This window comes from Doryrhamphus excisus, chromosome 19 (assembly GCF_030265055.1).
Source record: "Doryrhamphus excisus isolate RoL2022-K1 chromosome 19, RoL_Dexc_1.0, whole genome shotgun sequence".
Lineage (NCBI taxonomy): Eukaryota > Metazoa > Chordata > Actinopteri > Syngnathiformes > Syngnathidae > Doryrhamphus > Doryrhamphus excisus.
In genome coordinates this window covers 6,030,111-6,045,833 of record NC_080484.1, presented here as the reverse complement: position 1 = coordinate 6,045,833, position 15,723 = coordinate 6,030,111, and the positions used below count along the sequence as shown (strand labels likewise).

Here is a 15,723-nt window from a genome sequence, read left to right as displayed (position 1 = left end):
TAGGTAGTTACAACATAGAAAACCTGTTTACCACCCTCTAAATCAGTTTTTTTAAACATGATTAGAGCCCTCTAGACATGAAATAACACCCCTATAGTCACCTTTACACTCCTATTACCCAATATAGTAGAAGACACAAATAAGACATAATATCAACTCACAAGTGTTAGCATCGGCAGAGCTCATGACCTTTGTATGTTATAAACCAGGGGTGGGCACACTGCGGCCTGGGGGCCACATCCGGCCCGCCAAGTGTTTGAATACCGCCCACCCGTTCTTTCATTTAAATTCGACATACAACCTGGCATCATCGCTTGAGCCAACCTTTTGATGGTTTTATCAATTTCGTTATTTGATGAGGTCCTGAAAAAAGGGACACAAGAGACACACATTAGTAATAATGGTAGTAAAATTAAAATTAAAATTAAAATTAAAATTAAAATTAAAATTAAAATTAAAATTAAAATTAAAATTAAAATTAAAATTAAAATTAAAATTAAAATTAAAATTAAAATATTTAAATACAAATTTTAAATAAATAATAATAGCAGATTGCATGACAGATACAATAATACCAGGTGGACTGTTCCATGTAAAATATAGACTCTGGCTCCCCCATCAATTTTGTTAAATCAATGCGGCCCACGAGTCTGTTATAAACTAATAATATAACATTCCATAATTGTTTGAACACTCACCAAAATATTATTTTTCCTTATCCCGATAAGTGAATTTCTGCAAAGTTGGTTTCTTATTTATAAGTGGAATATTTTGGTATTTGGAGAGCATAGAAAACCTGTTTACTACCTTCTAAATATGCCTTTTAACATTATTAGAGCCCTGTAGATATGAAATAACACCCCTATAGTCACTTTTACTCTCATATCGCTTAATGTAGTACTACATACTACATATCAGAGTGTCCTTGAATGCATCTTCTGAGTGTCTTCTATTTGTATATTATGCTTTTTTTAGACAATAAAATAGGTCCAATGTGCTTTAATATGCCTATGGATGACTAATAAGAGGCCATATTCAACACAACATAAACAACAAGTCCACGAGGAAATGAATTCTCCAAAGCTCTTCCGCTCATTAGCAGTAGCCGTGACCCCCCCTTGCTACCCCGCCCCCCCGCATCCCTCCATCCCAGGTTGTCAGACAGGAGAGGTGTAAATTGCTGCTCGGAGCCGTATCAGCAATCCTCCCGCTCCGTCTATCTATCCTTCATCTCCAAATCACCACTTCCCTTTTCCTTCGCCTCCTTCCTTCCTTCCTTCCTTCCTTCCTTCCTTCCTTCCTTCCTTCCTTCCTTCCTTCCTTCCTTCCTTCCTTCCTTCCTTCCTTCCTTCCATCCTTCCTTCCATCCTTCCTTCCATCCTTCCTTCCATCCTTCCTTCCTTCCATCGTTCCTTCCATCGTTCCTTCCATCCTTCCTTCCATCCTTCATTCCTTCCCTGCAGGGAAAAGCAGATTTAATGACCAACGCACAGGAGGACACGGCACAGGTGTCCTTTATCCGCCGTCCCCAGTGCATGAACCTGTCCCGGTCTTATTCACAATGATAATAACCGAGACCACAGCGAGGTGGCGGCCACGGCGGCCATGGCGGCCATGTGCAAATGGCTGTCTGCGTCCCGTGTGTGCATGCCTGCAGCAGCGGCGGGGCGAATGAGAACGGGCGTCTCTGGAGAGCATCTGCCAGTGCGTGTGAAGGAGGAAGAAGGGGGTTGTGTGAAGCTAACTTTAATAGTCGAGGATGCGCATGCAGAAACACGGCCTCTCCCGGTCGGCCCGATCCCGGCAGATGTCGGACATGTTAGCTTTCACCAGCGGAAATGGAAAACGCTCAACCTCCATTTTCCACTTGTAGACAAAAAGGTCCGAAGAAGACATCTAATACTGGCCGTCTGCAGCACGGGAGAAGCTGTTGGCTTATTTTGGAATCTTTATTTGCACATTCTAAAAATATCAACTGCAGTAAAAATGGAAATGGCAGCAGTCGTTTTGCAAGAATAAAGTCAAAATATGACAAGAAAAACATAATTTAAGGAGAATAGGAGGAAAAATCACATCATTTCAGTAAATGGAAATATTCAGGAAAAGGTTGGAATATGAGAAACAGTTACAGTATATTATTAGAATGAAGTCAAAGTATTATGAGAATAAATTCATTATATTGTAAGGAAATGTACAAAAAGAAAGTGGAAATGGTTGGGGGGGACGACAAAGCTGTAATTTACAAAAATGCATTTTTTTCAGTATATTAGGAGAAAATTAGGTGACTAAATTAAGTACAATTTTTGTTGGGAAGTCATAATATTATGGAAATAATGTAAAATTCTTATTAGAATAAAGTCATAATATTATGGAAATAAAGTAAAATTCCCTTTTGGAATAAAGTCATAATATTATGGAAATAATGCCAAATTCTTATTGAAATAAAGTCATAATATTATGGAAATGAAGTAAAATTCTTATAGCGAATAAAGTCATAATATTATGGCAATAATGCCAAATTCTTATTGGAATAAAGTCATAATATTATGGAAATAAAGTAAAATTCTTATTGGAATAAAGTCATAATATTATGGAAATAATGTAAAATTCTTATAGCAAAAAAAGTCATAATATTATGGAAATAATGCCAAATTGTTATTGGAATAAAGTCATAATATTATGGAAATAATGTCAAATTCTTATTGGAATAAAGTCATAATATTATGGAAATAAAGTAAAATTGTTATTGGAATAAAGTTGTAATATTATGGAAATAAAGTAAAATTGTTAATGGAATAAAGTTGTAACATTATGGAAATAAAGTAAAATTGTTATTGGAATAAAGTCATAATATTATTGAAATAAAGTAAAATTGTCATTGGAATAAAGTCACAATATTATGGAAATAAAGTAAAATTGTTATTGGATTAAAGTTTCATATTATGGAAATAAAGTAAAATTGTTATGGGAATAAAGTCATAATATTATGAATTGAATATTATTGATATGAAAGTAAGGACAGTCCGTATGTCATGTACACGTGTGAGAGAACCATTGACTGAAAACAAGTACATGTCTGTATCATGTTGGAGAATGAATAGAGCCCTGTGTGTGCGTGTGTGTGTGTGTGCATGTGTGTGTGTGTGTGTTTGTTGACGTGCCCATCTGTGCACGGGTTGATTACACAGTCTGTCAGATCTGGCTGTTTTTCCATTTCACTTGGGGTGGGAATGATGGGAATGACGGATGAGTAACATGATATGCCTCTTCTTTTTCCCTAATGATGATCATTTCATGATAATAATAAAAGCTACATTATGATGGACATAAATATGATATCCAATACAGCACACAGTATGGTTTAACACTTTCAATAATACCGATTACATATCTTGACACTTCAATCCCCCGCCCCCCCGCCATGTATGTATATGTATATGTATGTATATGTACGTCCCACCTCCTGCCAAGATGAGAGAAAATAACCTTGAGCGTCTGCATCTCATTCACCAGGACATCTTCTCATCGAGCGCTGGCGACGCCGTCAAGAGGAGCACATGAGGAGCGGAGTGACGGCAGCATCCTGACCAGTCACCTCTGCACCCACCCTCCCCAAAACAAGAGGGCCTTAGAAGGAAGGAAGGAAGCCAGCGACCACTCCTCCTACAGGCATGGTAATCAATGCTTCTTCTCTATGGCTGTCTTGTAGATATACGTGTGATAGATCATGTATCAAGGGTTATCTATAGCATAGATATATACTGGATACATACTCAACTGGCGGAGTGAGGGCCGGTCTGACGTCATTCATGGACCATATTTGGAGAAAGATTTTCCTGTGGTTTCAGGAAAAAGCCGAAAGAAACAAAGCACTGTCATGTGGAGGATCTTTGACTGCCGTTTGTTTGCAGTAGGTCCTTAAAAACAGCAGTGTTCCTGTCATATAAAGGATCTTTGAGTGTTTTAGCAGTGGGTTCTGAAAAACAGCTGCGTGTGCCTTTCATTTAGAGGATCTTTGTCTGTTTTTTTTGTAGCAGATTCCTAAAAATAGCACAGTGCTCCTGTTGTATAGAGGATCTTTGACTGGTGTTTGTTTGCAGTAGGTCCTTAAAAACAGCAGTGTTCCTGTCATATAAAGGATCTTTGAGTGTTTTAGCAGTGGGTTCTGAAAAACAGCTGTGTGTTCCTTTCATTTAGAGGATCTTTGTCTGGTGTTTTTGCAGCAGATTCCTAAAAATAGCACATTGCTCCTGTTATATAGAGGATCTTTGACTGGTGTTTGTTTGCAGTAGGTCCTTAAAAACAGCAGTGTTCCTGTCATATAAATGATCTTTGAGTGTTTTAGCAGTGGGTTCTGAAAAACAGCTGTATGTTCCTTTCATTCATAGAGGATCTTTGTCTGGTGTTTTTGCAGCAGATTCCTAAAAATAGCACAGTGTTCCTGTTATATAGAGGATCTTTGGCTCGTGTTTTTGCAAATCCAAAAGTAGCAGAGTGCTCTTGTTATATCAAGGATCTTTTGACTTTTTTCAGCAGATTCTTAAAAATATTGAGTATTGATTGATTTTTGCAGTTGACATTCCTCCTCTTAATGTTTTGTGTCTTTTGTTGAAAAATAAATCACTGAGCTTGCTTTTCCATCTATGAAAGTGGGTCACCGCTGAAATAGAGGATCTTTGACTAGCTTTTTCATAATGACTCTTAATGACAATCTTCCATCTTAGATGAGTGTCAAGGTATTCCAGAGCCTTTACATTCTAGATTATTATTATTATTATATGTATTATATAATATTATTAATATAATACATATTATATAATATATTCTATTATATTATAGTAATATTAGTAATAATAATATATTATTATTACTAATAATAACAATAATAATTAATAATTGTATATTCATAAAAAATAATAATAATAATTATTATCATAATATTATTATATACTTATATACTATAATAATAATAATAATAATAATAATAATAATAATAATAATAATAATAATAATAATAATAATAATAATAATAATAATAATAATAATAATAATAATTAGTGTATATAGAGTACCTCCCCGTCCTTAGCTTTCTGCAAATGTGCCCCCAAAACAATAGAGTTGAGTAGCTGTGCTGTGGAGATGGATGGATGTATAAGCTAGGGGTTGAGGACTAGAGGATGGAATAAGTGGGGGTGGGGGGGGCAACAAGGGGCTGATTAATGTTCTGGACCCGTGACAGTGGGAGCTTTTCCCTAAGGGGCGGGGGAGCACAGCAGAGGATGAATTATTAAGAGGTAAAACAAGTGAAGGTGGAGGAAAACGTATGAAAGGAAGGAAGACGATGGTTGGAGGTCAGCGGGGGAGGGGGTCAAGGAGAATGAGGGATGGAGAAAGATTAGAAGATGCCGGCAAAGGTGCTGAGTTTGAGCTTTACGGAGCAGGCCACGCGACTTCAGGTCGTAAATTACCAAGGGTAATGAGACGCCTGTGTGTGTGTGTGTGTGTGTGTGTGTGTGTGTGTGTGTGTGTGTGTGTGCGCGCGCACCGCATGCAAACGTAGCGCCGTGATTAGTGGTGAGTTATGGTGATGCGGTAATTGATACGGCTGACCTTGGCGGGGTTGTCACCACCTCCAGCTGCATGATACATGATGCAGCTTCTTTAATGGCTTTTCCTCCCACATTTCTATTTATAATGAATACACAGCACACCACCGCATGGCTACGGCTACGGCTACACACACTTCCTTCTCACTGGCTTCTGTTTGCTTTCATCCTTATCTCTCTAATGAAGTATTCATATGTCATATGCGGTATGTACCCATGTTTTTATGCTAGAATATATTCAGTATATTAGGAGAAAATTAGGTGACAAAATTAAGTACAATTCTTGTAAGGAGTGAAGTTATAATAATATGGAAATAATGTCAAATTCTTATTGGAATAAAGTCATAATATTATGGAAATAATGTCAAATTCTTATAGCAAAAAAGTCACAATATTATGAAAATAATGTAAAATTCTTAAAGCGAAAAAAGTCATAATATTATGGAAATAATGTAAAATTCTTAAAGCGAAAAAAGTCATAATATTATGGAAATAAAGTAAATTTGATAGCGAATAAAATCATAATATGATGGAAATAATGTGAAATTCTTATTGGAATAAAGTCATAATATTATGGAAATAATGTAAAACTCTTATTGGAATAAAGTCATAATATTATGTAAATACAGTAAATTCGATAGCGAATAAAGTCATAATATTATGGAAATAATGTAAAATTCTAATAGCGAAAAAAGTCAGAATATTATGGAAATTATGTAAAATTCTTGTTGGAATAAAGTCATAATATTATGTAAATAAAATAAATTCTATTGCGAATAAAGTCATAATATTATGGAAATAATGTCAAATTCTTATTGGAATAAAGTCATAATATTATGGAAATAATGTAAAATTCTTGTAGCAAAAAAGTCATATTATTATGAAAATAATGTAAAATTCTTACAGCGAAAAAGTCATAATATTATGGAAAAAATGTAAAATTCTTATTGGAATAAAGTCATAATAAGATGGAAATAAAATAAATTCTTATAGTTAATAAAGTCATAATATTATGGAAATAATGTCAAAGTCTTATTGGAATACCCATGTTTTTATGCTGAACCGTAAACACCTTGGTATTTGTAATTAGGGCCAGGTCCAAAAACCATTAATTGGCATAGATAGTATCTGTGGCTGCAGGCAACCTCCTGATGTAGTTTTTCAAATTAACTCCACAAGATGACATTAGCTGTATATCATATGAGGTAATAAATCATGCGGTTTCATGGTTGAATACAGCCTGATATGACATACGTATCAGGAAGTAAACACAAATATAAGGCATTCAGCAGATCATGTGACATGGATGACACAATAGCCAATGGAAAGTACTGTAAAGATCAGGTAGTAAAACAAAACAAGAACAAGGAACTGGCCCAATGCTAACATGAGTGACATGTGATCTTATTCCTGTCTTTTCTTATTTTGGGTAATTGGAGTTTAAAGTTGATATAGGGGTGTTATTTCATGTCTGGAGGGCTCTAATAATGTTCAACTACCATCATGTGCATTTAGAAGTGAGCCCTGAAAGAAGTTTGGGTTTGGCTGAAAACGCTCGGTTTCAGAGGGCGTGGTGAAACTGCCCCTTTGTGATGTCACAGAGGGGCGGACTTCCTTATGGGCGTGGCTGTAGGCATGATAAACTCTCCCCCAGCTCTGCTCCTCTGTTTGCAAAACAAGCTCAGGCAGACGTTATTGTATTTGGTGATTCCCAGCAAGACAAAAATATTTTCATCCGTCAACGGTATTTCACACGGGACTGTTTTTGTGAACGTGAACGTGAACGTTAAAATATCCGCCAAACTGTTCCTGGAACCAGACGTTGCGCTCTTGCCGAGAAAGGTGCATTAATGTCGGACACTCTGTGGTTCCACACGGCACCCACAATTCCGGCTTCTGAGCTCCACGGCATCAGCACAGCAAAGTGACAAAGTGTGCCCGACAATAAGTGCTCCTCCTCGGGCAGGCGAGGTTGCCGCATGCCCGGCTTCTCCTGAGCTCCACCACACCAGCCGTGCTACGTTACCACTCTGAGGTCATAGTAGCCGGTAACTTCATTTATTATCAATTTCTGGGGGTCATTCGTAGTTAGGAAGCCCTTTGGCCGTGTGACCAATCACAGCAGATTGAGCGTGCCTGAAGGTGGGCCGTGGGCGGAATAAATTAGACAGTTTTGGCGGGACGCACAAATCCAAAGAAAAAGTTTCTGTGCGGGTTATTGTGTGCAGCTGCTCTATAGGAGTCCACAACTCAATACAAAGGGTGGAAAATGAGCATAATGGGTCCCCTTTAAGAAGGATCATGTATTAAAAATTGTATAAAATTATTACTGAATGACGTGTTTTATGGGGGCGGCACGGCGGTCGAGTGGTTAGCGCGCAGACCTCACAATTCAATTCCACCCTTGGCCATATCTGTGTGGAGTTTGCATGTTCTCCCCGTGCATGCGTGGGTTTTCTCCGGGTACTCCGCTTTTCCTCCCACATTCCAAAAACATGCTAGGTTAATTGGCCACTCCAAATTGTCCATAGGTATGAATGTGAGTGTGAATGGTTGTTTGTCTATATGTGCCCTGTGATTGGCTGGCGGTAGAAAATTAATGAATTAATGTTTTATGGGGGAAAAAGCATGACCAAAAATAATCAAATTTGCAGGGCAGTGATTGGCACACGTATGTGGAGATGAAGTGTCTATGCATAGTATATCAAGTACAGTATAGTACAGTACAGTGCAGTATACATCAACTCTATATCTGCTATAACAGCACCTTCCTGTCATCTTGATTCAGGCCCAAATCTTTATTATTACAGTACAAGGATGATGTGGTGAAGCTTTGTGATGTGTTCCCGTCTCTCCCCATGGCACACGCGTGTAGCGTGTAGTTTATAGTGTGTAGCATATAGAATGTAGTATAAGTGTTGGTTGTTTAAAATGCAGCAAGACGCGCACGCTTGTTGTTTTATGGCTGCATATTTTTCCACGTATGACGGCCGTACGAGCGGTCATTGGAAAAGACGGCGGAGGAGGAAGTGGAATAAAAGCGAATAGAAGCGTGAGCGTGCAGCGGGTCGGCCTGCCTGCCTGCCAAGTAGAGTACACGGAATGAATTTTTAATGCAATCTCCTCTCGGCTGCTGCTTGGATGCCACGGAATTGTTGTTTTTTTTATCGTATTGCTTGTCCCGTCGCTTTTAACCGCACCGTTTTGAAGTTTGGTCTGTTTGTGTACGCCTTTCTACCAGCGACAAATAAAAATAAAGATGCTTTTTTTAGCATTCTCTTAGCTTTTTGGTCAGTTAAGTTTGGAAGCTTTTCTCACTCATGCTTTCATCCTCCTGTTTCATTCTTTGTTCCCTTTGCTCTCATCTGGGCTCTGGTCCTGCGCTAGCTTGAAGCACATGACTTATTCACAGTACGTGCACACACACACACACACACACACACACAGTCGACACAAAGGGTTACTGAAATTGCGTGTGAATTCTGAAATGCAGAATGAATGTTGAAATATCCGACAGATGTGTTGAAATCTTTTCACCAGATTTCACACACAGGATTGAGCCAGCGACCTGATCCACGCCACCTTGAAAAGAATAAGTTAAAGTGGACTTTTAAATGTGCAACAACACGTCAATAGGGATGTCAAGGTGATTATAGGGGTGTTGTTTCATGTCTAGAGGGCTCTCATAGTGAGAAACAAGTGTATTTAGAATATTCATTCATTCATTTTCTACCGCTTATCCTCACGAGGGTCGCGGGGGTGGTGGAGCCTATCCCAGCTGTCTTTGGGGATATATATGTATATTATAATATATGATATATTTGACTTGCTTTGCTATTATGTTTTTTATTTTTTCGCTGTACTTGATATTTGTACCTTATTTTATTATATTATTTTATTTTACTATACTACTTTACATAGTTCCATTCCCTTATTTTCTGGAACCCTGCATGCCCTCATGTTTTCCAAATTTATCATCCATCCACCCATCCACCCATCCATCCACCCGTCCACCCATCCATCCACCTGTCCACCCACCCATCCATCCATCCACCCATCCATCCACCTGTCCACCCATCCATCCACCCATCCATCCACCCATCCACGCATCCATCCATCCATCCACCCACCAGTCCATTCATCCATCCACCCACCCATCCATTCATTCATCCATCCATCCATCCATTCATCCACCCACCCATTCATCCACCCACCCATCCACCCATCCATCCATCCATCCATCCATCCATCCATCCTATCATCCATCCATCCTATCATCCATCCATCCTATCATCCATCCATCCATCCATCCATCCATCCATCCATCCATCCATCCACCCATCCATTCACCCACCAATCCCTCCATCCATTCATCCATTCATCCATTCATCCATCCATCCATCCATCCATCCATTTTTTTCTTAGATTTTCAGCTACATTGTGCTGATGAATCGATTCTTCATATCCTTTTTATGGAGGCGTGTTTAGTTTGTCTTGTTAAACATCAGTAGGCGTGTGTGTGTGTGTGTGTGTGTGTGTGTGTGTGTGTGCGCATATGTGGTAAAGCTGTCACGCTGTCATGCTCTCACGCCGGAGAGCCTATTGTGTTGACCTTGAGCCGGTGGTGTAATCAGGTTTGGGTTCAAGGAGGTTGACCTCGGGTGCCAAAGATGGAGTGAGCATCCTCTCATGTATGAGCTTTGATGGACGCCGTAGAAGACTATTTGACTTGCTGTGGAGGACGTGACGAGGTCACGACAGCACAGGGCTTGATGAAATTGCTTGTTTTTTACACCACCTAACACATGCAACCTTTCCTCTTAAGCCGCCCCCAATATTATATATAATATATAATACTATATAATTATATATATAATCATCAAATAATTTCTTGATATTATGACATATTTTAATTATGAACATTTTTAGAGTATACATCAATTATATAGTAGTTATAATAATAATTTTGTTAATAATAAATTGAATTGATTGTGATGTGAATGATTCATTTATGAATAATAAACCGTAATTTGGCATTTAACCAATGCGTTCTTTGCGGTACAATGCCATAGCTAACGTGGCTAACAATAAACCGCCCATGTCATCCATGACTCTATTCAGTATAGACACGTTACAATAATACACATAATAACACAGCTTTTTTTGACCTGGCTAGCGTCCATTGCTGGCCAACGCTACAGTTAGCCGCTAGCTTTTAAGGTGGTCGATTTGATTCCTGCCCCCCCCCCCCCCCCCCAATCGGGCCTCACCTCCCCCACGGTTAAGTGGACACTAGCTTGCAAAGTGCTTTATCGCCCGCGGAGGTAACCCCTGACCATCCCGCCCCCACCCATTAGAGTTGGCTCATTAAATTTGCGGGTGGCTGCTTTGTTAAACACGAGGATAAAGCGGCCATGGGAATACGTAGAGTAATTTGCCATGTATCGTCTCGGGGGACAGTAGGGGACATGGGTCTGCTTTAGAGGAGTCAGTGTGAAGCTTGGAGATACAAATGTCAGATGTACATTTTGCACTGTTTGATCTTAAGAAGGTCGGAAGTACAGCTTCAAGATTTCCGAAGATGGACTGGGAGTGAAGTCATTTATTGCAAAGAAGCATCAGAGCCTCCACCAGTCAGTCTTTTCAAACTTCTTCACAACATCCTGAAGGTCATGGAACACAAAGGTCAAGTGGTAGACCCAAAAAAGGTCCCTGGCCCTGAGCCGGAGGATCCCATTGGCTGTCTGTCAAGACACAGGACCATCCTCAGCCCATATGAAGGATGCTGCTGGTGCCGAGTGCGGTCCAGTAACCATCAAACACCATTAAGTCTTTTAAGGAAAAGGTCCTTCAAGGTCTGGAAATTGCCGAAGAGCACCAAAAATGGGACATTGAAAGGTGGAATAAAGTTTTATTCAAAGTCCTGATGGCTTCCAGGGTTGCTGGCATGACAAGGAGATCCCACCTGAGATGTTTTCCACACGGCTCATCCTTCAATGGAACAATGGCTCCTCAGGTTGTGCAGGGGCGTCAACCGGCACCCTATTTCATTTCCACTTTGAGCATTTTGAAGCTCCACGAAGAACCTCCTTAAGATCCGTTCTTGCCATTTTGATCAGGGGCGTGTATGACTTCCGATTATTTTGCCACATCTGACTTTGAGTTATTGTTCCTGGGCTGTGATATTAGATTAGACGTATTAAAAGGGAAGATGCCTCACTCGCCCCTCGCATGAATGGCAATTGAAAGTCATTGCATTTGAATATACCATCCAAAACGCAAAATCTGGAAATAAATTCAGACGGCGGACATAATTTGATTATCGGTTATCAATATCGCACTGTAGTACACGTATGGGCGCATGATTGCACTTTCACTTGTACTTCAGTATAAGTATCTCGATCAATAAAAGGCCATCTCTTAATCAAATTGGAATGACAAATTTTGACTTGTCAAATATTTTGACTTTATTCACCTAAAATTCCAGCTGCTTTCTTTTGGTCAATTTCCTTTTTTGTATTTCTGAATTTATTCCCTAAACATTTTGACTTCATTCTCGTAACATTTGAACTTTTTCCGCAACCTCATTTTCCAAAACATTACAACTTAAAATATTTCAAATTCATACTACTAAAATGACATATTTATCCTCATAATACGACAACATGTTTTTGTTAGATTACAACTTTTTATTTGTAATGTTTGATATGAGGTCGAGTGGTTAGCGCGCAGACCTCATAGCTCGGAGACCAGGGTTCAATTCCCACCCTTGGCCATCTCTGTGTGGAGTTTGCATGTTCTCCCCGTGCATGTGTGGGTTTTCTCCGGGTACTCTGGTTTCCTCCCACATTCCAAAAACATGCTAGGTTAATTGGCCACTCCAAATTGTCCATAGGTATGAATGTGAGTGTGAATGGTTGTTTGTCTATATGTGCCCTGTGATTGGCTGGCCACCAGTCCAGGGTGTACCCCACCTCACTCCCGAAGACAGCTGGGATAGGCTATAGCTCCCCCCACGAACCTCGTGAGGAAAAGCGGTAGAAAATGAATGAATGTTTGATATGAACTCATCCAATACCAAAGACATGTTTATACACGGACACACATTGGAAAAGTGAAAATTTTTCCACAACAACCGTTGAACTGGTGATTAGTAAAGAACGGGAAAAGGTGGAAACACCATTTTTATTCTGATGAAATATGAAAATCCAATCTTTCTTTTGGTTGGCGCCATGTTTATAGTCATAGTAATAATATTTGGTGTCCCTTTGGAAAAATCGGTCAGAAATGGCCGCTATTGGAGGGGTTGTCTGTGGACAAAAGGCTGGGATTGGATGATTAATAGTCGGAAAAGAATAAGACGTATGAACATATTGGAGGGGTATACATTTAGAAAAATGTCTGGGATTAAATTAGTTCATATTTAATTTAGAATTACTGTTGATTTTTCATTCATTCATTCTACCGCTCATCCTCACGAGGGTCGCGGTGGGTGCTGGAGCCTATCCCAGCTGTCTTCGGGCCAGAGGCGGGGTACACCCTGGACTGGTGGCCAGCCAATCACAGGGCACATACGTATAGACAAACAACCATTCACACTCACATTCATACCTATGGACAATTTGGAGTCGCTAATTAACCTAGCATGTTTTTGGAATGTGGGAGGAAACCGGAGTACCCGGAGAAAACCCACACATGCACGGGGAGAACATGCAAACTCCACACAGACATGGCCAAGGGTGGAATTGAACCCTCGTCTGCTGATTTTTCATTTATGTCAAATGTTTTGTTAAATAAAATTTTAAGAATATGCTGTGAGCCAATTAAAACACCCCTGCCTTACGCCACCAAAACAATCTTCCATTTCCCAAAACGCCCCCATTTTCCTTAGAAGAAATTCCCTTTGACCTTGAGGATGCTTCCCATTTCCCCATTCCCATGCAAAGCATTCCGACATGAAACATGCAGCTCACTCAGGACGGATTCCAACCCTCCCACTTTTATTTCCGAGGTTCCTGCATTTCAGCATTACAGCTCATTCACAAGAAAAACAGCAGCTTTCTTCCTCCTTATAGTAAACACACACACACACACACACTTGTGAGGTTCACTGCTAATCATTGAGGTCATCACACGATGCTTTGGGGAGGAGAAAGCCGTCAGCGGGGGTGTTCAACACAGAAAGGGGCATCTTTCGACAAGCACCAAAACAGTCCTGCTTATCTCTGACACACACACACACACACTTCCCTTTCTTCCCTCGTATGCACACACACACATTACACACACACTCGAGTGTGAGATAAAGCCATTAACAGAATAGAGGAGGATGAGTGCTGCACAATGGCAGCAGCCGTGCAGCCTCTTTAGCTAAGCGTGTTTGTGTGGAGTGGCACGTACAATACGTCTGAAGGTCTGATACTGGAGAGTGTGTGTGTGCGCGTGTGTGTGTGTGTATGTGTGTGTCTCCCAGAACTGACTGGAAAAAGTCAATGCGTTAATTTGAGGTGTGTTAAAAATCTATGAAGGCGCCCGAGTGATCACACCGACTCTTCATGGTGACTTTGCTGCTTGAAAAGATGAAAAGTGAGTAGCAAGATATTGGTAGTGCCAAGGCCCCAGGGGGTGGCACTAGCAAGAGCTTGGTAGTGCCACGGCCCCAGGGGGGTGGCACCAGCAAGATCTTGGTAGTGCCACGGCTCTGTGGGAAGGGGGTGGCACTAGCAAGATCTTGGTAGTGTCACGGCCCCGGGGGGAGTGGCACTAGCAAGATATTGATAGTGCCACGGCCCCGGGGGAATGGGGTGGCACTAGCAAGATCTTGGTAGTGCCACGGCCCAGGGGCCCTGGGGCACTTCATGGTGACTTTGCTGCTTGAAAAGCTGAAAAGTGAGTAGCAAGATATTGGTAGTGCCACGGCCACAGGGGGGTGGCACTAGCAAGATCTTGGTAGTGCCACGGCTCCGGGGGAAAGGGTGGCACTAGCAAGATATTGGTAGTGTCATTGTCCCGGGGGGGTGGCACTAGCAAGATCTTGGTAGTGCCACGGCGGAATATGGTGGCACTAGCAAGATCTTGGTAGTGCCACCCCCCTTGGGCCCAAGATCTTGGTAGTGCCACGGCCCCAGTGGGGTGGTACCAGCAAGATCTTGGCAGTGCCACGGCCCCAGGGGGGTGGCACCAGCAAGATCTTGGTAGTGCCACGGCCCCGGGGGAAGGGGAGGCAATAGCAAGATCTTGGTAGTGCCACAGCCCCGGGGGAAGGGGGTGGCACCAGCAAGATCTTAGGATTGCCACGGCCCCGGGGGAATGGGGTGGCACTAGCAAGATTTTGGTAGTGCCACGGCCCCAGGGGAAGGGGGGGCACTAGCAAGATCTTGGTAGTGCGACAGCCTCGGGGGAATGGCATGGCACCAGCAAGATCCTGGTAGTGCCACTGCCCCGGGGGAATGGGGTGGCAACAGCAAGATCTTGGTAGTGCGACGGCCCCGGGGGAAGGGGAGGCAACAGCAAGATCTTGGTAGTGCGACGGCCCCGGGGGAAGGGGGGGCAATAGCAAGATCTTGGTAATGCCACAGCCCCGGGGGAAGGGGGTGGCACCAGCAACATCTTGGTAGTGCCACGGCCCCAGGGGGGTGGCACCAGCAACATCTTGGTAGTGTCACGGCCCCGGCCCCGGGTGAATGGGGTGGCACTAGCAAGATCTTGGTAGTGCCACCCCCCTGGGGCCCAAATCATGCTAGTGCCACCCCCCTTGGGCCCAAGATCTTGGTAGTGCCACGGCCCCGGGAGAAGGGGGTAGCAAGATCTTGCACGAGTGCTGCTGGCACCATAGAGCTGCGGTTCATTGAGGACAGATGAAGTCCAACTCGGACCGTCACATACTGGAGTGAGTACACCCCACAGTGGTGTGAATATTTAGTGTCGGCACCATTGGTATTTAACACGACCTTAATCCTCTCGGGCATGCAATTCCACACCTCCATGATGACATCACTGGTGGAACTGGTGGACGTTACACACCTTGAGAATGCCTCGCACATGCTCATTTGGATACTTGACCTCCTCGGAGTAGATACAAGCCATGGCAATGCCAGCACTGGAGAGAGCGAATAGC

The 15,723-nt window shown here is 41.7% G+C and overlaps 1 protein-coding gene across 2 annotated transcripts in view; it reads left to right on the top strand.

Moving 5' to 3' along the window:
* strbp (spermatid perinuclear RNA binding protein) overlaps positions 1-15,723 on the top strand; it is a 101,245-nt gene that overhangs the window by 53,703 nt on the left and 31,819 nt on the right. For both annotated transcript variants that reach the window (XM_058057906.1, XM_058057903.1), the window contains exon 2: positions 3,514-3,674. In XM_058057906.1, coding sequence (XP_057913889.1) covers positions 3,672-3,674 — 3 coding nt within the window. In that variant the 5' untranslated portion in view covers positions 3,514-3,671. The remainder of the gene's footprint in view (positions 1-3,513; positions 3,675-15,723) is intronic.